The 26,867-nt window shown below is 47.1% G+C and overlaps 1 protein-coding gene across 1 annotated transcript in view; it reads right to left on the bottom strand.

Annotated features, from left to right (window-relative positions):
• LOC106595881 (CD9 antigen) overlaps nucleotides 1–26,542 on the bottom strand; it is a 45,287-nt gene extending 18,745 nt beyond the window's left edge. The window contains exon 1 of the mRNA XM_082972755.1: nucleotides 25,884–26,542. Coding sequence (XP_082828881.1) covers nucleotides 25,884–25,949 — 66 coding nt within the window. The 5' untranslated portion in view covers nucleotides 25,950–26,542. The remainder of the gene's footprint in view (nucleotides 1–25,883) is intronic.
• Between the last annotated feature and the right edge of the window lie 325 nt (nucleotides 26,543–26,867).

Genomic DNA, 26,867 nt, shown 5'->3' with positions numbered 1-26,867 from the left:
ATATAATAATATAGAAATATAATAGTAATATAATAGTAATATAATAATATAGAAATATAATAATAATATAATAGTAATATAATAATATAGAAATATAATAATAATATAATAGAAATATAATAATATAGAAATATAATAGTAATATAACAGTGATATAATAGTAATATAATAATAATATAATAATATAGAAATATAATAGTAATATAATAATATAATATTAACATAATAATATAGAAATATAATATAGTAATATAATAATATAACAGTAATATAATAATATAGAAATATAATAGTAATATAATAGAAATATAATAATATAGAAATATAATAGTAATATAACAGTGATATAATAATATAGAAATATAATAATATAGAAATATAATAATATAGAAATATAATAATAATATAATAGTAATATAATAATATAGAAATATAATAATAATATAACAGTAATATAATAATATAGAAATATAATAATAATATAATAGAAATATAATAATATAGAAATATAATAATAATATAATAGTAATATAATAATATAGAAATATAATAGTAATATAACAGTGATATAATAATAATATAATAGTAATATAATAATAATATAATAATATAGTAATATAACAGTAATATAATAATATAATATTAACATAATAATATAGAAATATAATATAGTAATATAATAATATAACAGTAATATAATAATATAGAAATATAATAGTAATATAACAGTGATATAATAATAATATAATAGTAATATAATAATAATATAATAATATAGAAATATAATAGTAATATAATAGTAATATAATAATATAGAAATATAATAGTAATATAATAGTAATATAATAATATAGAAATATAATATAGTAATATAAGAATATAATATTAACATAATAATATAGAAATATAATATAGTAATATAAGAATATAATAGTAATATAATAATATAGAAATATAATATAGTAATATAATAATATAATAATATAATGGTAATATAATAATATAATGGTAATATAATAATATTAGTCATATATTATAGTAATATAATAATATAATAGTAATATAATAATAATATAGTAATATAATAATATAATAGTAATATAATAATAATATAGTAATATAATAATAGAATAGTAATATAATAATATAATAGTAATATAATAATATAGAAATATAATGATTTCATAATATTAATAGGGATTGATTGAAGCTCAATGTTAAATCCATATCTACACCAATATGACACCAACGTGGATGAACATGTGCGAATCAACTTGATTGGAGGAATACAGCCCACTCCCCGCCTCTCCTGATGAGTCGTCCAACCGTTAAGGAGAACCTCATACCCACTCCCCGCCTCTCCTGATGAGTCGTCCAACCGTTAAAGAGAACCTCATACCCACTCCCCGCCTCTCCTGATGAGTCGTCCAACCGTTAAGGAGAACCTCATACCCACTCCCCGCCTCTCCTGATGAGTCGTCCAACCGTTAAGGAGAACCTCATACCCACTCCCCGCCTCTCCTGATGAGTCGTCCAACCGTTAAAGAGAACCTCATACCCACTCCCCGCCTCTCCTGATGAGTCGTCCAACCGTTAAAGAGAACCTCATACCCACTCCCCGCCTCTCCTGATGAGTCGTCCAACCGTTAAAGAGAACCTCATACCCACTCCCCGCCTCTCCTGATGAGTCGTCCAACCGTTAAAGAGAACCTCATACCCACTCCCCGCCTCTCCTGATGAGTCGTCCAACCGTTAAAGAGAACCTCATACCCACTCCCCGCCTCTCCTGATGAGTCGTCCAACCGTTCAAGAGAACCTCATACCCACTCCCCGCCTCTCCTGATGAGTCGTCCAACCGTTAAAGAGAACCTCATACCGGGTTTTTAAGAGGGTCGTCAGCAACTGAGTTTTCAGAGTATTTTTTCTGCGCCTACCTAGCTCAAATTCTAGACGTCGGATTAAAACGAGACTGTAGGGTCCATAAAGTGACCACTGTGTGCTTAAAAAAAATGTCGCATTGACTAAGTTTGTAGGTGCAGCTGTTTTTATTAAATGCATAATTGAATCGCTCTCACGTGCACATTTCTGTCCGTTAAGAACCAACGATGTGCTGCCTTTCGGTGTGTTTTCTAGATCCAGAACATAAAACAACATTTATAAAGCAAACATTATCCCGTAGGTCTAACACAGCCAATGCAGGACTAGTTTAGGCACAACAGTGTTTAATGCTCTGAATCAAATGCTTGAACAGTTGAAACATATGTTGCAGAACAGTGGTAATATCTGTTCAGAATATTGACAAAGAAATTCGATCTAAGGATTGGACTCTTTTTTTTCAATTTTCGCCTAAAATGACATACCCAAATCTAACTGCCTGTTGCTCAGGCCCTGAAGCAAGGATATGCATATTCCTGATACCATTTGAAAGAAAAACAAAAACGTTTTTTTTTTTGTACCGTCATCTTTGAAATGCAAGAGAAAGGCCATACTGTATTATTCCAGCCCAGGTGCAATTTAGATTTTGGCCACTAGATGGCAGCAGTGTAAGTGCAAAGTTTTAGACTGATCCAATGAACAATTGTATTTCTGTTCAAAATGTTTTATCTAGACTGCCTAAATGTGCCTACTTTGTTTATTAGTAACTTTTCAAGTTCAAAACTGTGCACTCTCCTCAAACAATAGCATGGTATTCTTTCACTGTAATAGCTACTGGTAATTGGACAGTGCAGTTAGATTAACAAGAATTTAAGCTTTCTGCCAATATCAGATATGTCTATGTCCTGGGAAATGTTCCTGTTACTTACAACCTCATGCTAATGGCATTAGCCTAAGTTAGCTCAACCGTCCCGTGGGGGACCCACCGATCCTAAAGAAGGGTGTTAGCCATCTGTGAAGCCACTGATGGAATTAACAACAAATTCTCAAAACAGAAATATTTCTACCTCTTAAAGTAAAAGTTAAATACAAACATTTGTGAACATTTGGAAAAGGATTCATTTGTGAACATTTGGAAAAGGATTCATTTGAAAATCCCCAATAAAAACAACCATTCTGTCAGATCTTGCAGGTCAAACTTGACGCCGTTGATCAAATCCCTGGACACATTTTTTAGGAATCACAGTTTTGAGAGAAATCATAGTCACAGAGTGCTATTGAAAGAATCTACATACAATAATGTTCAGTTAATATTCATAACTGCCAGTTTTTAGAATTTTAAACACTATTTTGGAAAGTAATACATATATTAACTATATAATAATATAGAAGGGGATGAAGCAGTGAGAAGGAATAGGAAGGATGATGCATACAGAGACTGTCCCCCTCTCTACTCTACTCCTCAAACTCTCTACCCAGTGTTGCTGGACCTCCCTCCTCCTCTGCCGCCTCCTGCTGGTCCGCCGGATACAGGACCACTACAACCTCCCCCTGTCTCTCCCAGCACCACTACAACCTCCCCCCTGTCTCTCCCAGACCACTACAACCTCCCCCTGTCTCTCCCAGCACCACGGAGCCTGGCTGAAGTCCTGAAAGGGTCAGGAGTGACCCTGGCCAGTCCCACTGGAGGCGCGGTGGGGGGAGCGCGCCAGAAGGGAATGAAGACCAACAAGCTCCAGTGAGGAAAGTGAGGACGGAGGAGCACCCCCAGGTGACTCCCCCCGCTGAAGGACCGTCTACGGGCCAGGACGGAGGGGGAACCCTAGCTGACTCCCCCCGCTGAAGGACCGTCTACGGACCAGGAAGGAGGGGAAACCCCCAGCTGACTCCCCCCGCTGAAGGACCGTCTACGGGCCAGGACGGAGGGGGAACACCCAGCTGACTCCCCCCGCTGAAGGACCGTCTACGGGCCAGGACGGAGGGGAACCCCAGCTGACTCCCCCGCTGAAGGACCGTCTAACGGGCCAGGACGGAGAGGCGTGTCTCTACAGGGACAGGAGGAGGAGTATTGACGGGATGAGGAGACAGAGCATTTGTTTTTAAAGTGTCACACCTTTCCGAGAGTAGAGCCAATCGTGGAGGCTTGGATCAATGGTGAGTCACTAATATTTCTTGTTGATACTGGGGCTGCTGTGTCTGTCATTACCTGCAAGGCTATGACAACAACCTCCCATGTCTAGTGAAACAGTCAAAGCTCTCGGGGCTTCAGGCCTCCCATTCAGAGAGCAGGTAACGTTGCCTCTGCCTGTCTGTAGGGGCTTCAGGCCTCCCATTCAGAGAGCAGGTAACGTTGCCTGTCTGTAGGGGCTTCAGGCCTCCCATTCAGAGAGCAGGTAACGTTGCCTGTCTGTAGGGGCTTCAGGCCTCCCATTCAGAGAGCAGGTAACGTTGCCTGTCTGTAGGGGGCTTCAGGCCTCCCATTCAGAGAGCAGGTAACGTTGCCTCTGCCTGTCTGTAGGGGGCTTCAGGCCTCCCATTCAGAGAGCAGGTAACGTTGCCTGTCTGTAGGGGGCTTCAGGCCTCCCATTCAGAGAGCAGGTAACGTTGCCTCTGCCTGTCTGTAGGGGGCTTCAGGCCTCCCATTCAGAGAGCAGGTAACGTTGCCTGTCTGTAGGGGCTTCAGGCCTCCCATTCAGAGAGCAGGTAACGTTGCCTCTGCCTGTCTGTAGGGGCTTCAGGCCTCCCATTCAGAGAGCAGGTAACGTTGCCTGTCTGTAGGGGGCTTCAGGCCTCCCATTCAGAGAGCAGGTAACGTTGCCTGTCTGTAGGGGCTTCAGGCCTCCCATTCAGAGAGCAGGTAACGTTGCCTGTCTGTAGGGGCTTCAGGCCTCCCATTCAGAGAGCAGGTAACGTTGCCTGTCTGTAGGGGCTTCAGGCCTCCCATTCAGAGAGCAGGTAACGTTGCCTGTCTGTAGGGGCTTCAGGCCTCCCATTCAGAGAGCAGGTAACGTTGCCTCTGCCTGTCTGTAGGGGCTTCAGGCCTCCCATTCAGAGAGCAGGTAACGTTGCCTGTCTGTAGGGGCTTCAGGCCTCCCATTCAGAGAGCAGGTAACGTTGCCTCTGCCTGTCTGTAGGGGGCTTCAGGCCTCCCATTCAGAGAGCAGGTAACGTTGCCTGTCTGTAGGGGCTTCAGGCCTCCCATTCAGAGAGCAGGTAACGTTGCCTCTGCCTGTCTGTAGGGGCTTCAGGCCTCCCATTCAGAGAGCAGGTAACGTTGCCTGTCTGTAGGGGCTTCAGGCCTCCCATTCAGAGAGCAGGTAACGTTGCCTCTGCCTGTCTGTAGGGGCTTCAGGCCTCCCATTCAGAGAGCAGGTAACGTTGCCTGTCTGTAGGGGGCTTCAGGCCTCCCATTCAGAGAGCAGGTAACGTTTCCTCTGCCTGTCTGTAGGGGCTTCAGGCCTCCCATTCAGAGAGCAGGTAACGTTGCCTGTCTGTAGGGGCTTCAGGCCTCCCATTCAGAGAGCAGGTAACGTTGCCTGTCTGTAGGGGGCTTCAGGCCTCCCATTCAGAGAGCAGGTAACGTTGCCTGTCTGTAGGGGCTTCAGGCCTCCCATTCAGAGAGCAGGTAACGTTGCCTGTCTGTAGGGGCTTCAGGCCTCCCATTCAGAGAGCAGGTAACGTTGCCTCTGCCTGTCTGTAGGGGCTTCAGGCCTCCCATTCAGAGAGCAGGTAACGTTGCCTGTCTGTAGGGGCTTCAGGCCTCCCATTCAGAGAGCAGGTAACGTTGCCTCTGCCTGTCTGTAGGGGCTTCAGGCCTCCCATTCAGAGAGCAGGTAACGTTGCCTGTCTGTAGGGGCTTCAGGCCTCCCATTCAGAGAGCAGGTAACGTTTCCTCTGCCTGTCTGTAGGGGCTTCAGGCCTCCCATTCAGAGAGCGGGTAACGTTGCCTGTCTGTAGGGGCTTCAGGCCTCCCATTCAGAGAGCAGGTAACGTTTCCTCTGCCTGTCTGTAGGGGCTTCAGGCCTCCCATTCAGAGAGCAGGTAACGTTGCCTGTCTGTCGGGGCTTCAGGCCTCCCATTCAGAGAGCAGGTAACGTTGCCTGTCTGTAGGGGGCTTCAGGCCTCCCATTCAGAGAGCAGGTAACGTTGCCTGTCTGTAGGGGCTTCAGGCCCCCCATTCAGAGAGCAGGTAACGTTGCCTCTGCCTGTCTGTAGGGGCTTCAGGCCTCCCATTCAGAGAGCAGGTAACGTTGCCTGTCTGTAGGGGGCTTCAGGCCTCCCATTCAGAGAGCAGGTAACGTTGCCTGTCTGTAGGGGGCTTCAGGCCTCCCATTCAGAGAGCAGGTAACGTTGCCTCTGCTTGTCTCCTTTTTGTGAGGAGTTGTGTCAACATTAATTTCTCTACTCTGACCGCTGTCCAGTCAATCTGACGGGCAGGGACTTCCTGTGTAAACTGGGCGTCGACATAACGTGTGGCCGAACGTGGGTTTAACCGTTATTCACGAGGAAGAGGACGAAGAGGGGGAGCAATCGATGTTAAAATGTCGTGAGTTTTGTGACTGGTATTGTGCATGGGATGTTGACGATGATGCGTCCCGATATTGCTCGTGTTTTCTCCACGGCCAAAACCCGTTGGGGCCACGAGGGCAGTTTCATGTCTGACGCGGGGGTTACATTACACCTTCCGTTTTCTCACCATTGACAAGAGATCTCCATTATGAGAAACAATGGCTGTGTTCTACATTACAGGATGAGTCAGTGCAGTGTGAGGGTTTATACTGTAGCAGTGATCTCTGTGCTTTTAGGGGGTTTCATCTAACCCCCATGCACAGAAAGACCTCTCTACCTGTTTGAGGATAGCGCACCACATGCGTCCCTGGCTAAATCAGACGGTAGTAGAATGGGCGGATACTGGAATTTGGATGAAATGCTTGGTTGATGCTACAGACTGGGAGATGCGCCCTGATGGGTCGACTTATTCACTCAGCACACTGACATGTTGTTAGCCACTCAGCTGGGAAACGCCAACTCAGAAGGGTCGACTTATTCACTCAGCACACTGACATGTTAGCCACTCAGCTGGGAAACGCCAACTCAGAAGGGTGGACTTATTCACTCAGCACACTGACATGTTGTTAGCCACTCAGCTGGGAAACGCCAACTCAGAAGGGTCGACTTATTCACTCAGCACACTGACATGTTGTTAGCCACTCAGCTGGGAAACGCCAACTCAGAAGGGTCGACTTATTCACTCAGCACACTGGCATGTTGTTAGCCACTCAGCTGGGAAACGCCAACTCAGAAGGGTCGACTTATTCACTCAGCACACTGACATGTTGTTAGCCACTCAGCTGGGAAACGCCAACTCAGAAGGGTCGACTTATTCACTCAGCACACTGACATGTTGTTAGCCACTCAGCTGGGAAACGCCAACTCAGAAGGGTCGACTTATTCACTCAGCACACTGACATGTTGTTAGCCACTCAGCTGGGAAACGCCAACTCAGAAGGGTCTGCATGGTGTTGATCAGGTTTCTTTCTCTACCGGTGTCGTTGAGTGAAGACTCACCCCCTCCTGAGAGGGGTCCCTGAATGCCTATGGGCAAGGGACAAATATGATTTTGGGAGAATGAAGGGAGCTGAGCCAATGGTGGTCACTCCTAAAGATACCAGGCGCCCATCTAGAGCACAGTATCCACTCAGTAGGGAGGCAATAGCAGGTATTACTGCTGTTCATGCATCCCTGTTAGCTAATGGCGCTTTAACTCCCTCTCCAGAATCACCCTGTAACATCCCTATCTAGCCTGTTAGCTAATGGCGCTTTAACTCCCTGTCCAGAATCGCCCTGTAACATCCCTATCTAGCCTGTTAGCTAATGGCGCTTTAACTCCCTGTCCAGAATCACCCTGTAACATCCCTATCTAGCCTGTTAGCTAATGGCGCTTTAACTCCCTGTCCAGAATCACCCTGTAACATCCCTATCTAGCCTGTTAGCTAATGGCGCTTTAACTCCCTGTCCAGAATCACCCTGTAACATCCCTATCTAGCCTGTTAGCTAATGGCGCTTTAACTCCCTGTCCAGAATCACCCTGTAACACCCCTATCTAGCCTGTTAGCTAATGGCGCTTTAACTCCCTGTCCAGAATCACCCTGTAACACCCCTATCTAGCCTGTTAGCTAATGGCGCTTTAACTCCCTGTCCAGAATCACCCTGTAACATCCCTATCTAGCCTGTTAGCTAATGGCGCTTTAACTCCCTGTCCAGAATCACCCTGTAACGCCCCTATCTAGCCTGTTAGCTAATGGCGCTTTAACTCCCTGTCCAGAATCACCCTGTAACGCCCCTATCTAGCCTGTTAGCTAATGGCGCTTTAACTCCCTGTCCAGAATCACCCTGTAACGCCCCTATCTAGCCTGTTAGCTAATGGCGCTTTAACTCCCTGTCCAGAATCACCCTGTAACACCCCTATCTAGCCTGTTAGCTAATGGCGCTTTAACTCCCTCTCCAGAATCACCCTGTAACATCCCTATCTAGCCTGTTAGCTAATGGCGCTTTAACTCCCTGTCCAGAATCACCCTGTAACACCCCTATCTAGCCTGTTAGCTAATGGCGCTTTAACTCCCTGTCCAGAATCACCCTGTAACACCCCTATCTAGCCTGTTAGCTAATGGCGCTTTAACTCCCTGTCCAGAATCACCCTGTAACACCCCTATCTAGCCTGTTAGCTAATGGCGCTTTAACTCCCTGTCCAGAATCACCCTGTAACACCCCTATCTAGCCTGTTAGCTAATGGCGCTTTAACTCCCTGTCCAGAATCACCCTGTAACACCCCTATCTAGCCTGTTAGCTAATGGCGCTTTAACTCCCTGTCCAGAATCACCCTGTAACACCCCTATCTAGCCTGTTAGCTAATGGCGCTTTAACTCCCTGTCCAGAATCACCCTGTAACACCCCTATCTAGCCTGTTAGCTAATGGCGCTTTAACTCCCTGTCCAGAATCACCCTGTAACACCCCTATCTAGCCTGTTAGCTAATGGCGCTTTAACTCCCTGTCCAGAATCACCCTGTAACACCCCTATCTAGCCTGTTAGCTAATGGCGCTTTAACTCCCTGTCCAGAATCACCCTGTAACACCCCTATCTAGCCTGTTAGCTAATGGCGCTTTAACTCCCTGTCCAGAATCACCCTGTAACACCCCTATCTAGCCTGTTAGCTAATGGCGCTTTAACTCCCTGTCCAGAATCACCCTGTAACACCCCTATCTAGCCTGTTAGCTAATGGCGCTTTAACTCCCTGTCCAGAATCACCCTGTAACACCCCTATCTAGCCTGTTAGCTAATGGCGCTTTAACTCCCTGTCCAGAATCACCCTGTAACACCCCTATCTAGCCTGTTGGCTAATGGCGCTTTAACTCCCTGTCCAGAATCACCCTGTAACATCCCTATCTAGCCTGTTGGCTAATGGCGCTTTAACTCCCTGTCCAGAATCACCCTGTAACACCCCTATCTAGCCTGTTAGCTAATGGCGCTTTAACTCCCTGTCCAGAATCACCCTGTAACACCCCTATCTAGCCTGTTAGCTAATGGCGCTTTAACTCCCTGTCCAGAATCGCCCTGTAACACCCCTATCTAGCCTGTTAGCTAATGGCGCTTTAACTCCCTGTCCAGAATCGCCCTGTAACACCCCTATCTAGCCTGTTAGCTAATGGCGCTTTAACTCCCTGTCCAGAATCGCCCTGTAACACCCCTATCTAGCCTGTTAGCTAATGGCGCTTTAACTCCCTGTCCAGAATCGCCCTGTAACACCCCTATCTAGCCTGTTAGCTAATGGCGCTTTAACTCCCTGTCCAGAATCGCCCTGTAACACCCCTATCTAGCCTGTTAGCTAATGGCGCTTTAACTCCCTGTCCAGAATCACCCTGTAACACCCCTATCTAGCCTGTTAGCTAATGGCGCTTTAACTCCCTGTCCAGAATCACCCTGTAACACCCCTATCTAGCCTGTTAGCTAATGGCGCTTTAACTCCCTGTCCAGAATCACCCTGTAACACCCCTATCTAGCCTGTTAGCTAATGGCGCTTTAACTCCCTGTCCAGAATCACCCTGTAACACCCCTATCTAGCCTGTTAGCTAATGGCGCTTTAACTCCCTGTCCAGAATCACCCTGTAACACCCCTATCTAGCCTGTTAGCTAATGGCGCTTTAACTCCCTGTCCAGAATCACCCTGTAACACCCCTATCTAGCCTGTTAGCTAATGGCGCTTTAACTCCCTGTCCAGAATCACCCTGTAACATCCCTATCTAGCCTGTTAGCTAATGGCGCTTTAACTCCCTGTCCAGAATCACCCTGTAACACCCCTATCTAGCCTGTTGGCTAATGGCGCTTTAACTCCCTGTCCAGAATCACCCTGTAACATCCCTATCTAGCCTGTTGGCTAATGGCGCTTTAACTCCCTGTCCAGAATCACCCTGTAACACCCCTATCTAGCCTGTTAGCTAATGGCGCTTTAACTCCCTGTCCAGAATCGCCCTGTAACACCCCTATCTAGCCTGTTAGCTAATGGCGCTTTAACTCCCTGTCCAGAATCACCCTGTAACACCCCTATCTAGCCTGTTAGCTAATGGCGCTTTAACTCCCTGTCCAGAATCACCCTGTAACACCCCTATCTAGCCTGTTAGCTAATGGCGCTTTAACTCCCTGTCCAGAATCACCCTGTAACACCCCTATCTAGCCTGTTAGCTAATGGCGCTTTAACTCCCTGTCCAGAATCACCCTGTAACACCCCTATCTAGCCTGTTAGCTAATGGCGCTTTAACTCCCTGTCCAGAATCACCCTGTAACACCCCTATCTAGCCTGTTAGCTAATGGCGCTTTAACTCCCTGTCCAGAATCACCCTGTAACACCCCTATCTAGCCTGTTAGCTAATGGCGCTTTAACTCCCTGTCCAGAATCACCCTGTAACACCCCTATCTAGCCTGTTAGCTAATGGCGCTTTAACTCCCTGTCCAGAATCACCCTGTAACACCCCTATCTAGCCTGTTAGCTAATGGCGCTTTAACTCCCTGTCCAGAATCACCCTGTAACACCCCTATCTAGCCTGTTAGCTAATGGCGCTTTAACTCCCTGTCCAGAATCACCCTGTAACATCCCTATCTAGCCTGTTAGCTAATGGCGCTTTAACTCCCTGTCCAGAATCACCCTGTAACACCCCTATCTAGCCTGTTAGCTAATGGCGCTTTAACTCCCTGTCCAGAATCACCCTGTAACACCCCTATCTAGCCTGTTAGCTAATGGCGCTTTAACTCCCTGTCCAGAATCACCCTGTAACACCCCTATCTAGCCTGTTAGCTAATGGCGCTTTAACTCCCTGTCCAGAATCACCCTGTAACACCCCTATCTAGCCTGTTAGCTAATGGCGCTTTAACTCCCTGTCCAGAATCACCCTGTAACATCCCTATCTAGCCTGTTAGCTAATGGCGCTTTAACTCCCTGTCCAGAATCACCCTGTAACACCCCTATCTAGCCTGTTGGCTAATGGCGCTTTAACTCCCTGTCCAGAATCACCCTGTAACATCCCTATCTAGCCTGTTGGCTAATGGCGCTTTAACTCCCTGTCCAGAATCACCCTGTAACACCCCTATCTAGCCTGTTAGCTAATGGCGCTTTAACTCCCTGTCCAGAATCGCCCTGTAACACCCCTATCTAGCCTGTTAGCTAATGGCGCTTTAACTCCCTGTCCAGAATCACCCTGTAACACCCCTATCTAGCCTGTTAGCTAATGGCGCTTTAACTCCCTGTCCAGAATCACCCTGTAACACCCCTATCTAGCCTGTTAGCTAATGGCGCTTTAACTCCCTGTCCAGAATCACCCTGTAACACCCCTATCTAGCCTGTTAGCTAATGGCGCTTTAACTCCCTGTCCAGAATCACCCTGTAACACCCCTATCTAGCCTGTTAGCTAATGGCGCTTTAACTCCCTGTCCAGAATCACCCTGTAACACCCCTATCTAGCCTGTTAGCTAATGGCGCTTTAACTCCCTGTCCAGAATCACCCTGTAACACCCCTATCTAGCCTGTTAGCTAATGGCGCTTTAACTCCCTGTCCAGAATCACCCTGTAACACCCCTATCTAGCCTGTTAGCTAATGGCGCTTTAACTCCCTGTCCAGAATCACCCTGTAACACCCCTATCTAGCCTGTTAGCTAATGGCGCTTTAACTCCCTGTCCAGAATCACCCTGTAACACCCCTATCTAGCCTGTTAGCTAATGGCGCTTTAACTCCCTGTCCAGAATCACCCTGTAACATCCCTATCTAGCCTGTTAGCTAATGGCGCTTTAACTCCCTGTCCAGAATCACCCTGTAACATCCCTATCTAGCCTGTTAGCTAATGGCGCTTTAACTCCCTGTCCAGAATCACCCTGTAACACCCCTATCTAGCCTGTTAGCTAATGGCGCTTTAACTCCCTGTCCAGAATCACCCTGTAACATCCCTATCTAGCCTGTTAGCTAATGGCGCTTTAACTCCCTGTCCAGAATCACCCTGTAACATCCCTATCTAGCCTGTTAGCTAATGGCGCTTTAACTCCCTGTCCAGAATCACCCTGTAACACCCCTATCTAGCCTGTTAGCTAATGGCGCTTTAACTCCCTGTCCAGAATCACCCTGTAACACCCCTATCTAGCCTGTTAGCTAATGGCGCTTTAACTCCCTGTCCAGAATCACCCTGTAACATCCCTATCTAGCCTGTTAGCTAATGGCGCTTTAACTCCCTGTCCAGAATCACCCTGTAACATCCCTATCTAGCCTGTTAGCTAATGGCGCTTTAACTCCCTCTCCAGAATCACCCTGTAACATCCCTATCTAGCCTGTTAGAAAACCTTCAGGTGATTGGAGATTGGTCCAGGATTTAAGGCCTGTGAACGGTGCAGTTCTTGCCCCGGTGGTTCGTAATGTTACTACTCTGTTGGGGGGCGGTACCACCCACAGGTTCTCTGTGATTGATTTGACGAATGCATTTTTTTCAGTATTCCTGTGGCACCAGAATCTCAGTTCTGGTTTGCCGTTCACGTTTCTCAGTAAGAGATGTACGTGTACTGTGGCTCCTCCCCCCGCTTTTTTTTTCTCTGCAGCTTTAGCGCTAAATCTGGAGGGTTTTCTAACCCCCCCCCCTGAGGGCAGCGCTGTGATTCAGTATGTGGATGATTTGTTGTCGTGCTCCTAGCTCCAAGGAAGCTTGTGAACGGCCACAAAGTTTCAGAGAAGAAGTTACAGTTGGTTTCACAGACAGTATCTGGGTCATGACGTCACTCCCAATGGCAGGCGGCAGGGTAAAGAGAGGACACAGGCTATTCTCTCCGTCCCACAGCCGGTTACTAAACAACACATGATGTCATTAACCGGTATGGCAGGGTATTGTAGGGCGTGGTTATCTGACTATGCTGAGGTGGTGCAGCCGCTTGTTGACCTTATTGATGGCCACAAAATGGCTACGAATGACAAAATGAAGTGGACACCAGAGGGACTGTCTGCTCTGACCAGACTGAAATATCTCATGACTACTTCTCCCTGTTTGGGACTCCCTGACCACTCTAAACTTTTTAACCTCTGTTTGTGAGAAAAAAATGGTTTTATGTCATCTGTTTTAACACAGGATCATGGAGGACAGCAGCGCCTGGTTGGGTATTAATTCCAAACAGCTGGACAGTGTAGCCAGAGGTCTGGTCTGTTGTGATGGCTGCCGCTACTGCAGCTGTGATGGCTGCTGCTACTGAAGCTGTGATGGCTGCTGCTACTGAAGCTGTGATGGCTGCGGCTACTGAAGCTGTGATGGCTGCTGCTACTGAAGCTGTGATGGCTGCTGCTACTGCAGCTGTGATGGCTGCTGCTACTGCAGCTGTGATGGCTGCCGCTACTGAAGCTGTGATGGCTGCGGCTACTGCAGCTGTGATGGCTGCTGCTACTGAAGCTGTGATGGCTGCTGCTACTGCAGCTGTGATGGCTGCTGCTACTGCAGCTGTGATGGCTGCCGCTACTGAAGCTGTGATGGCTGCGGCTACTGCAGCTGTGATGGCTGCTGCTACTGAAGCTGTGATGGCTGCTGCTACTGAAGCTGTGATGGCTGCGGCTACTGAAGCTGTGATGGCTGCTGCTACTGAAGCTGTGATGGCTGCTGCTACTGAAGCTGTGATGGCTGCGGCTACTGAAGCTGTGATGGCTGCTGCTACTGAAGCTGTGATGGCTGCTGCTACTGCAGCTGTGATGGCTGCTGCTACTGCAGCTGTGATGGCTGCCGCTACTGCAGCTGTGATGGCTGCTGCTACTGCAGCTGTGATGGCTGCGGCTACTGAAGCTGTGATGGCTGCCGCTACTGCAGCTGTGATTGGCTGCTGCTACTGCAGCTGTGATGGCTGCGGCTACTGAAGCTGTGATGGCTGCCGCTACTGCAGCTGTGATTGGCTGCTGCTACTGAAGCTGTGATGGCTGCCGCTACTGCAGCTGTGATGGCTGCCGCTACTGCAGCTGTGATTGGCTGCCGCTACTGCAGCTGTGATGGCTGCTGCTACTGAAGCTGTGATGGCTGCTGCTACTGCAGCTGTGATGGCTGCTGCTACTGCAGCTGTGATGGCTGCCGCTACTGAAGCTGTGATGGCTGCTGCTACTGCAGCTGTGATGGCTGCGGCTACTGCAGCTGTGATGGCTGCCGCTACTGAAGCTGTGATGGCTGCTGCTACTGACGACTGTGATTGGCTGCCGCTACTGAAGCTGTGATTGGCTGCTGCTACTGACGACTGTGCTGCCCTGGTGGAGCTTGTATCTAAACCAACGACGGATTTAACTGATATCCCTTTTTCAAAATGCACATTTGAGTTTGAGTTTGAGTTTATTTTATTTTTACAGGGACAGTGCACATTAATCAACGTTTCAGTAAAAGTGCCGGTTTTTAGCCAGCCGGCTAATTTTCAACCGCAGTCCCTGGGCAGGTTTTGGAACTGTTTGTAGATGGCTCTGCTCAGCGTTCTGAGAAAGGAGAACCATTGGTTGAGTATGCGCTTACTACTGTCTCAACCACACCGGAAAGGGATAAATTACCCTCCCATCTTTCTGCTGAAGCAGCAGAAGTCTTTGCACTCACTAGAGCTTGCATCTTAGCTACAGGCCAGTCAGGTGCTAGCTATACCGATAGCAGATATGCCTTTGGTGTGGTACATGATTTGGGTACTCTGTGGAAACAGCACGACTTCCTGACCTCCTCGGGTCAGACAATCTCTCATTCAAAACGTGTTGATAACTTGCTAAAAGGCTATTTTTGCTCCCTTCTGAAAGTTTCTGTTTGTAAGTGCCTCGCTCATGCTAACTCTTCCGACCCTGTCTCCAATGCTATGGCTGACTTGGCAGCTAAGGCCAGCGGCTGTCTCCGTGGAGAACCCCCTGTGTTACAGATGGTTTCACTTCCTGATCATAACCTCTTCTCTCTCACCGATATCTCTGACTTGCAATCCCCTGTGGGTCCTGTCGAGTTGAGGAAGTGGAAACGATTATGTACATATGACCAGGTGCAGAAACTCTGTCTGGGCCCGGCTGGGCTACCAGTCTCACCACGTTCACGTTTCCCCTACTTAGCTAAGTTGACACATGGTGAGGGATCATGTGTCAAAGGGGGGAGTTGGAAGTTGTTGATTTTGTAAATACATTTTTTTGGTTTGCGCACCAGGGTTTTCTGTGTTTGCTGAACAGTTTTGTGTGAAAATGTGTGATTTGTATGAGTAACGACACCGGAAGAGGGATTCCCGTGCTACTGTCGGATCATCCGACCCCTGAAGGACCATTTGAACACAATAATGATGGATTTTATTCAACTCTCTCCTTGTCAGGGTTACAAATATTGTCTGGTTGATAGTGGATGCCTTCTCCAAGTGGGTAGAGGCTTTCCCCCATGTCGACATTCCACTGCTATGGCCCAGAATCTCCTGAGGGAGATCATCCCAAGGTGGGGGTTACCATCTAAATTAACCAGCGACAACGGCTCCCACTTTGTGAACCTGGTGATAGAGAACTTGTCTGAGAGTCTGCAGATAGACCTCAGGACCCATTGTAGCTATAGGCCGCAATCCGGCAGGTTTAGTTGAACGCGCTAATCAGACCCTAAAATCTAAGATGGCGAAGCTTATGGCAGAGACAGATCTTTCCTGGGTCACTGTGATGCCCCCTGGCTCTGATGTACATGACGAGGGTGAAGCTTATGGCAGAGACAGATCTTTCCTGGGTCACTGTGATGCCCCCTGGCTCTGATGTACATGACGAGGGTGAAGCTTATGGCAGAGACAGATCTTTCCTGGGTCACTGTGATGCCCCCCTGGCTCTGATGTACATGACGAGGGTGAAGCTTATGGCAGAGACAGATCTTTCCTGGGTCACTGTGATGCCCCCTGGCTCTGATGTACATGACGAGGGTGAAGCTTATGGCAGAGACAGATCTATCCTGGGTCACTGTGATGCCCCCTGGCTCTGATGTACATGACGAGGGTGAAGCTTATGGCAGAGACAGATCTTTCCTGGGTCACTGTGATGCCCCCCTGGCTCTGATGTACATGACGAGGGTGAAGCTTATGGCAGAGACAGATCTTTCCTGGGTCACTGTGATGCCCCCCTGGCTCTGATGTACATGACGAGGGCGGCCCCCACAACAGAACCGCCGGATTGGCTCCTCATGAGGTTCTGAACAGGTAGACCAATGAGGATGATCAATTCCCCCCTTCCCCACAGAACAAAGTTGACACTGATGGGCTGTGACAATGACATGGTAAGTTATTGTACTGCTCTAAACAATGTTCTGAAGGCTATTTTCCCCAGAGTGAAAGCGGCTCTGCCCCAGCCTCTGGTGGGGATCCTGCACAAACTGCAACCAGGTGACTGGCTGGTGGTGGAAGACCTGAGACCAAAGCATTGGAACCAGGTGACTGGCTGGTGGTGGAAGACCTGAGACCAAAGCATTCGAACCAGCAGAGGTGGACTTGACCATACCAGGTGATGCTGATTACTCCCCAATGCTGTTCGAGTAGCTGAGAGGCCTACTTGGATCCACACCAGCCACTGCAGGAAGCTGAGAGGTCTACATGGATCCTTCGCCAGCCACTGCAGGAAGCTGAGAGGTCTACATGGATCCTTCGCCAGCCACTGCAGGAAGCTGAGAGGTCTACATGGATCCTTCGCCAGCCACTGCAGGAAGCTGAGAGGTCTACATGGATCCTTCGCCAGCCACTGCAGGAAGCTGAGAGGTTTTATTAATTTATTAATTGGATAAGAATTATTTATGCACACCCAATGGCGTCCGCGGTAACACGATCAGGAAATGTCGCGGTCATTCCGACCTGTTCAAGGGCTGCGGACAGGGGTGCCCTACTTCGCCTTCTCTCTTCGCTATAGCCATGGAACCCCTTGCTACTCTCATTCGTTTATGTGCCGATATAACTCCAGTTAAAATAAAAGACAAGCAGCACAACATGTCCCTATATGCAGACCATGTTCTTTTGTTTTTATCCAAGCTTAAAACTTCTAACTACATTCGGCTCCTTCTCTAGCTACAAGATAAACTGGCAAAAAAAAAAGGAGAATTGATGCCGATATCACGGCCTGTGGATATGCAATTTCTGCCATCTACCCCATTTAGAACAGTGATGGGACAAGTTCACAAGCCTTTGGCATTGTAGTGACAAGAGACCTTGATCAGCTATTGAAAGCGAATTGGGACATGAAAATTTATCAGCTTAAACAAAATATAGATTTTTTGCCAGTCTCCTTGGTTGGTCATATAAACGCTGTTAAAAATGGTTGTCCTACCCAGGTTTCTTTACCTCTTCCAATATCTACCCAATTTCATACCACAAAGCTATTTTAAGAAACTGGATTCAATAGTAGTTCCATTTGTTTTTTTATGGGATAACAAGGCAGCCAGAATTTCAAAGAAGCATTTATTGCAAGTACTGGATAGAGGGGGGGCTTTGGTCTTCCTCACTTTAAACGGTATTATTGGGCTGCTAATCTGAACATTGTGTCTTTCTGGAGGGAAAGTTTACCCTGGGATGCGACAGAATGATATGCTTTTGATTGAGCCTCCTGTCAACGTTCCTCACTCCCTGCACTAGTCCAGCATATGTGGGGGGGAAAAAAAAAAGCAATTTATGACTCTAATCCAGTCATTTGTCATCCTCTTAGGATCTGGAAATAGATTAGGTATTTTATTAACATACCCACTGTATACATTGACAGCCCGATTTGCCTGAATCATGCTTTCCACCCTGCATTGGACGATATGGTGTTTTCACAGTGGACGGAGAAGGGGCTCACAACGAATTGGTAATTTATACATTGATGGTCAGTTAGCTTCATTTCAACGATTACAGGGAAAGTTTAAAGTTTAACCTCCAAATCAGGAATGTCTTAAGGACACATATCCCACAGTGTGGCATTAAGCCCAATAATCCTACATTAGATAGCTTGATCCTTGTCAAACCCCTTTCAAAAGGGTCGGTGTCTAGACTGCAGGATGTGCTACAGGCCCACATAGAGGCATCCACAGACACTATTAGAAACATAGAGGGTCGGTCTATAGACTGCATGGTATCCACAGACACTATTATAAACATAGAGGCATCCACAGACACTATTATAAACATAGAGGCATCCACAGACACTATTAAAAACATAGAGGCATCCACAGACACTATTATAAACATAGAGGCATCCACAGACACTATTATAAACATAGAGGGTCGGTCTATAGACTGCATGGTATCCACAGACACTATTAAAAGGGTCGGTCTATAGACTGTATGGTATCCACAGACACTATTTAAAGGGTCGGTCTATAGACTGCATGGTATCCACAGACACTATTAAAAGGGTCGGTCTATAGACTGTATGGTATCCACAGACACTATTTAAAGGGTCGGTCTATAGACTGTATGGTATCCACAGACACTATTAAAAGGGTCGGTCTATAGACTGTATGGTATCCACAGACACTATTTAAAGGGTCGGTCTATAGACTGTAGGTTAAAGGGTCGGTCTATAGACTGCATGGTATCCTCAGACACTATTTAAAGGGTCGGTCTATAGACTGTAGGTTAAAGGGTCGGTCTATAGACTGCATGGTATCCACAGACACTATTAAAAGGGTCGGTCTGTAGACTGCATGGTATCCTCAGACACTATTTAAAGGGTCGGTCTATAGACTGTATGGTATCCACAGACACTATTTAAAGGGTCGGTCTGTAGACTGCATGGTATCCTCAGACACTATTTAAAGGGTCGGTCTGTAGACTGTATGGTATCCACAGACACTATTTAAAGGGTCGGTCTATAGACTGTAGGTTAAAGGGTCGGTCTATAGACTGTATGGTATCCACAGACACTATTAAAAGGGTCGGTCTATAGACTGTATGGTATCCTCAGACACTATTTAAAGGGTCGGTCTATAGACTGCATGGTATCCTCAGACACTATTTAAAGGGTCGGTCTATAGACTGTATGGTTAAAGGGTCGGTCTATAGACTGCATGGTATCCACAGACACTATTAAAAGGGTCGGTCTGTAGACTGCATGGTATCCTCAGACACTATTTAAAGGGTCGGTCTATAGACTGTATGGTATCCACAGACACTATTTAAAGGGTCGGTCTATAGACTGCATGGTATCCTCAGACACTATTTAAAGGGTCGGTCTATAGACTGCATGGTATCCTCAGACACTATTAAAAGGGTCGGTCTATAGACTGCATGGTATCCACAGACACTATTTAAAGGGTCGGTCTATAGACTGCATGGTATCCACAGACACTATTTAAAGGGTCGGTCTATAGACTGCATGGTATCCTCAGACACTATTTAAAGGGTCGGTCTATAGACTGCATGGTATCCTCAGACACTATTTAAAGGGTCGGTCTATAGACTGCATGGTATCCACAGACACTATTTAAAGGGTCGGTCTATAGACTGCATGGTATCCACAGACACTATTAAAAGGGTCGGTCTATAGACTGCATGGTATCCACAGACACTATTAAAAGGGTCGGTCTATAGACTGCATGGTATCCTCAGACACTATTTAAAGGGTCGGTCTATAGACTGCATGGTATCCACAGACACTATTTAAAGGGTCGGTCTATAGACTGTAGGTTAAAGGGTCGGTCTATAGACTGCATGGTATCCTCAGACACTATTTAAAGGGTCGGTCTATAGACTGTAGGTTAAAGAGTCGGTCTATAGACTGCATGGTATCCTCAGACACTATTTAAAGGGTCGGTCTATAGACTGTATGGTTAAAGGGTCGGTCTATAGACTGCATGGTTAAAGGGTCGGTCTATAGACTGCATGGTTAAAGGGTCGGTCTATAGACTGCATGGTTAAAGGGTCGGTCTATAGACTGCATGGTTAAAGGGTCGGTCTATAGACTGCATGGTTAAAGGGTCGGTCTATAGACTGCATGGTTAAAGGGTCGGTCTATAGACTGCATGGTTAAAGGGTCGGTCTATAGACTGCATGGTTAAAGGGTCGGTCTATAGACTGCATGGTTAAAGGGTCGGTCTATAGACTGCATGGTTAAAGGGTCGGTCTATAGACTGCATGGTTAAAGGGTCGGTCTATAGACTGCATGGTATCCTCAGACACTATTTAAAGGGCTTGGGAACCAGACGAGGACTGGGTAGAAGCTCTCAGGAATATATTAGCCTTCCCTGTAGCTCAGTTGGTAGAGCATGGTGTTTGCAACGCCAGGGTTGTGGGTTCGATTCCCACGGGGGGGCCAGCACAGAAAAAAAAAAAAAAAGGTATGAAATGTATGCATTCACTACTGTAAGTCGCTCTGGATAAGAGTGTCTGCTAAATGACTAAAATGTAAATGTAAACCACAGTTCAGTGAATGCCAGACACAGCCTTGTTCCGTTTAAGGTGATGAGGGGAAGTTGACCCACTTATTCTGGACATGTCCTAAGTTACATGCTTACTGGGTTCTCATTTCTGATGACTTATCTAAAAGCCTTCGATAGAGTTATAACCCCAGACCCATTGATCTCTCTGTTTGGTTACAGTTGATGGGAATAACCAGGAAGGGAAGGCTGATGGGAATAACCAGGAAGGGAAGGCTGATGGGAATAACCAGGAAGGGAAGGCTGATGGGAATAACCAGGAAGGGAAGGCTGATGGGAATAACCAGGAAGGGAAGGCTGATGGGAATAACCAGGAAGGGAAGGCTGATGGGAATAACCAGGAAGGGAAGGCTGATGGGAATAACCAGGAAGGGAAGGCTGATGGGATTAACCAGGAAGGGAAGGCTGATGGGAATAACCAGGAAGGGAAGGGAAGGCTGATGGGAATAACCAGGAAGGGAAGGCTGATGGGAATAACCAGGAAGGGAAGGGAAGGCTGATGGGAATAACCAGGAAGGGAAGGGAAGGCTGATGGGAATAACCAGGAAGGGAAGGGAAGGCTGATGGGAATAACCAGGAAGGGAAGGCTGATGGGATTAACCAGGAAGGGAAGGTTGATGGGAATAACCAGGAAGGGAAGGCTGATGGGAATAACCAGGAAGGGAAGGCTGATGGGAATAACCAGGAAGGGAAGGTTGATGGGAATAACCAGGAAGGGATGGTTGATGGGAATAACCAGGAAGGGATGGTTGATGGGAATAACCAGGAAGGGAAGGCTGATGGGATTAACCAGGAAGGGAAGGCTGATGGGAATAACCAGGAAGGGAAGGCTGATGGGAATAACCAGGAAGGGAAGGCTGATGGGAATAACCAGGAAGGGAAGGCTGATGGGAATAACCAGGAAGGGAAGGTTGATGGGAATAACCAGGAAGGGAAGGCTGATGGGAATAACCAGGAAGGGAAGGCTGATGGGAATAACCAGGAAGGGAAGGCTGATGGGAATAACCAGGAAGGGAAGGCTGATGGGAATAACCAGGAAGGGAAGGCTGATGGGAATAACCAGGAAGGGAAGGCTGATGGGAATAACCAGGAAGGGACGGTTGATGGGAATAACCAGGAAGGGAAGGCTGATGGGAATAACCAGGAAGGGAAGGCTGATGGGAATAACCAGGAAGGGAAGGCTGATGGGAATAACCAGGAAGGGAAGGTTGATGGGAATAACCAGGAAGGGAAGGCTGATGGGAATAACCAGGAAGGGAAGGGAAGGCTGATGGGAATAACCAGGAAGGGAAGGTTGATGGGAATAACCAGGAAGGGAAGGCTGATGGGAATAACCAGGAAGGGAAGGCTGATGGGAATAACCAGGAAGGGAAGGCTGATGGGAATAACCAGGAAGGGAAGGCTGATGGGAATAACCAGGAAGGGAAGGCTGATGGGAATAACCAGGAAGGGAAGGCTGATGGGAATAACCAGGAAGGGAAGGCTGATGGGATTAACCAGGAAGGGAAGGCTGATGGGAATAACCAGGAAGGGAAGGTTGATGGGAATAACCAGGAAGGGAAGGCTGATGGGAATAACCAGGAAGGGAAGGCTGATGGGAATAACCAGGAAGGGAAGGGAAGGCTGATGGGAATAACCAGGAAGGGAAGGCTGATGGGAATAACCAGGAAGGGAAGGGAAGGCTGATGGGAATAACCAGGAAGGGATGGTTGATGGGAATAACCAGGAAGGGAAGGCTGATGGGAATAACCAGGAAGGGAAGGCTGATGGGAATAACCAGGAAGGGAAGGCTGATGGGATTAACCAGGAAGGGAAGGCTGATGGGAATAACCAGGAAGGGAAGGCTGATGGGAATAACCAGGAAGGGAAGGCTGATGGGAATAACCAGGAAGGGAAGGCTGATGGGAATAACCAGGAAGGGAAGGCTGATGGGAATAACCAGGAAGGGAAGGCTGATGGGATTAACCAGGAAGGGAAGGCTGATGGGAATAACCAGGAAGGGAAAGCTGTCTCTCTTTGCAGTCTATTAGCAGAAAGGCTCATATTGCAATTTTGGAAATTGGAGATTGTACCTACCTTTGAAATGTGGTTACGGGATTTAGGGAATGTAATACATATGGAAAAGATTCTATACAATACCTCCAATAGAAGTCCATTGTTTTACCAGATAGGGCAGCCGATCCTGGATTAAACGGTCTAGTCCTGGTTCATAACTGGGTTGATGATCTGCTGCTACTCTGTGCTGTTCTCCACTCAGTATTTACATTGGGCTGAACTACACTGCTTGTACTGACTGTATGATATCTTCTTATACATGTACCACCTAATAGGATTTAGTTTTATTTTGTGTATGTGTGAGTTAAGTTTTGTCCTCTAAATTGGCCCATTCAACAGTACAATGAATATCAATGTCTTCTCTTCATCTTTCACTGGAAAATAATAATGTAATAACTTAAAACCTGGATGATATAATATAGTAATATAATAATGTAATAACTTAAAACCTGGATGATATAATATAGTAATATAATAATGTAATAACTTAAAACCTGGATGATATAATATAGTAATATAATAATGTAATAACTTAAAACCTGGATGATATAATATAGTAATATAATAATGTAATAACTTAAAACCTGGATGATATAATATAGTAATATAATAATGTAATAACTTAAAACCTGGATGATATAATATAGTAATATAATAATGTAATAACTTAAAACCTGGATGATATAATATAGTAATATAATAATGTAATAACTTAAAACCTGGATGATATATCCCACGCAGAGAGAGAGAGTATATCTCAGGCATACCTGACCAACCAAGCGAAACAACCACACAGTCCTCCAGTATGATTTAGCTTCTCTGTTTTAATCATTCTCTTTTCTCACTAATGTCAACAAACACCTGTCCACTAAAATGCTGATAACATTGTAAAAGAGAAGAGAGAATGTGACAAGGAAGGAAGTTGGCAATGTGACAAGGCAAGGAAGTTGGTGACAAAATTCTGATTTACAATGACGGCCTACAAGGGAACAGTGGGGTAACTGCCTTGTTCAGGGGGCAGAATGACAGATTTTTACCTTGTCAGCTCGGGGATTCGATCCAGCAACCTTTCAGTTACTGGCCCAACGCTCTAACTACTAGGCTACCTCCCTCCTCTAACCACTAGGCTACCTGCCTCCCTCCTCAACCACTAGGCTACCTGCCTCATCTAACCACTAGGCTACCTGCCTCCTCTAACCACTAGGCTACCTGCCTCCTCTAACCACTAGGCTACCTGCCTCCTCCTCAACCACTAGGCTACCTGCCTCCTCTAACCACTAGGCTACCTGCCTCCTCTAACCACTAGGCTACCTGCCTCCTCCTCTAACCACTAGGCTACCTGCCTCCTCTAACCACTAGGCTACCTGCCTCCTCTAACCACTAGGCTACCTGCCTCCTCTAACCACTAGGCTACCTGCCTCCTCTAACCACTAGGCTACCTGCCTCCTCTAACCACTAGGCTACCTGCCTCATCTAACCACTAGGCTACCCGCCTCCTCTAACCACTAGGCTACCTGCCTCCTCTAACCACTAGGCTACCTGCCTCCTCTAACCACTAGGCTACCTGCCTCCTCCTCAACCACTAGGCTACCTGCCTCCTCTAACCACTAGACTACCTGCCTCCTCTAACCACTAGGCTACCTGCCTCCTCCTCTAACCACTAGGCTACCTGCCTCCTCCTCAACCACTAGGCTACCTGCCTCCTCTAAACACTAGGCTACCTGCCTCCTCTAACCACTAGGCTACCCGCCTCCTCTAACCACTAGGCTACCCGCCTCCTCTAACCACTAGGCTACCCGTCTCCTCTAACCACTAAGCTACCCGCCTCCTCTAACCACTAGGCTACCCGCCTCCTCTAACCACTAGGCTACCCGCCTCCTCTAACCACTAGGCTACCCGCCTCCTCTAACCACTAGGCTACCTGTCTCCTCTAACCACTAGGCTACCTGCCTCATCTAACCACTAGGCTACCTGCCTCATCTAACCACTAGGCTACCTGCCTCCTCTAACCACTAGACTACCTGCCTCCTCTAACCACTAGGCTACCTGCCTCCTCTAACCACTAGGCTACCTGCCTCCTCTAACCACTAGGCTACCTGCCTCCTCTAACCACTAGGCTACCTGCCTCCTCTAACCACTAGGCTACCTGCCTCATCTAACCACTAGGCGACCTGCCTCCTCTAACCACTAGGCTACCTGCCTCCTCTAACCACTAGGCTACCTGCCTCCTCTAACCACTAGACTACCTGCCTCCTCCTCTAACCACTAGGCTATCCGCCTCCTCTAACCACTAGGCTACCCGCCTCCTCTAACCACTAGGCTACCTGCCTCCCTCCTCTAACCACTAGGCTACCTGCCTCCTCTAACCACTAGGCTACCTGCCTCCTCTAACCACTAGGCTACCTGCCTCCTCTAACCACTAGGCTACCTGCCTCCCTCCTCTAACCACTAGGCTACCTGCCTCCTCTAACCACTAGGCTACCTGCCTCATCTAACCACTAGACTACCTGCCTCCTCTAACCACTAGGCTGCCTGCCTCCTCTAACCACTAGGCTACCTGCCTCCTCTAACCACTAGGCTACCTGCCTCCCTCCTCTAACCACTAGGCTACCTGCCTCCTCTAACCACTAGGCTACCTGCCTCATCTAACCACTAGACTACCTGCCTCCTCTAACCACTAGGCTACCTGCCTCCTCTAACCACTAGGCTACCTGCCTCCTCTAACCACTAAGCTACCTGCCTCCTCTAACCACTAGGCTACCTGCCTCCTCTAACCACTAGGCTACCTGCCTCCTCCTCTAACCACTAGGCTACCTGCCTCCTCTAACCACTAGGCTACCTGCCTCCTCTAACCACTAGGCTACCTGCCTCCTCTAACCACTAGGCTACCTGCCTCCTCTAACCACTAGGCTACCTGCCACCCGGCCGAGGCTCAGGTAAGAGTGGACTCAGCAGAGAGAATATGAGACAGAAGGTAGATATCTCAGAGCACTTACCCAGAACAGGAAGTAGATATCTCAGAGCACTCACCCAGAAGAGGAAGTTGAACATGAACATCAGGTATTTGATGCATTTGAATCCTCCTACGACTCCCATGGTAAAATACAACACAGGTTTGGTGGTGGAGAGAAAATATCCCCGAGAAGTCTAGTCACAGAGTTAAAAACCCGACGCTTCCCAGAGTAGTCTAGTCACAGAGTTAAAACCCCGACGCTTCCCAGAGTAGTCTAGTCACAGAGTTAAAAACCCTGACGCTTCCCAGAGTAGTCTAGTCACAGAGTTAAAACCCCGACGCTTCCAGAGTAGTCTAGTCACAGAGTTAAAACCCCGACGCTTCCCAGAGTAGTCTAGTCACAGAGTTAAAAACCCTGACGCTTCCCAGAGTAGTCTAGTCACAGAGTTAAAAACCCGACGCTTCCCAGAGTAGTCTAGTCACAGAGTTAAAACCCCGACGCTTCCCAGAGTAGTCTAGTCACAGAGTTAAAACCCCGACGCTTCCCAGAGTAGTCTAGTCACAGAGTTAAAAACCCGACGCTTCCCAGAGTAGTATAATCACAGAGTTAAAAACCCGACGCTTATTTAAAAGACAAAGATAGTGAGTGAAAGAACGCGAGCGAGCGAAGAGAGAGAGAGGTCTGTGGAGAATTCCTGAGCCACACCCTGCAACCTCACTTGTTCTTTGTTAGTCAGTCGGTGAAGCAGGATGGGAGGGGCTCCGCTAAAGCTTACAACAAGCTCTACGCAGACGCCAGAGTGTTGTAATGACGGTTTTTTTCCCCCCCTCGTACCTGATTTCAACATACCTTTTTTTTTACTACCTGAAAAACTGAGACATATCATTCGTTCCTCAGCCGTTGGGGGCAGGGCTTCGCTTGGTTCCTTGATCTGATCTTTAGACTGGATACAGCGCCTTCGGAAAGTATTCAAACCCCTTGGTTCCTTGATCTGATCTTTAGACTAGATACAGCGCCTTCGGGAAAGTATTCAGACCCCTTGGTTCCTTGATCTGATCTT

This window comes from Salmo salar, unplaced genomic scaffold (assembly GCF_965601325.2).
Source record: "Salmo salar unplaced genomic scaffold, fSalSal1 ptg001230l, whole genome shotgun sequence".
Taxonomy (NCBI): Eukaryota; Metazoa; Chordata; class Actinopteri; order Salmoniformes; family Salmonidae; genus Salmo; species Salmo salar.
The sequence above is the reverse complement of the archived record's forward strand: the minus strand, read 5'-3'. Positions and strand labels throughout refer to the sequence as shown.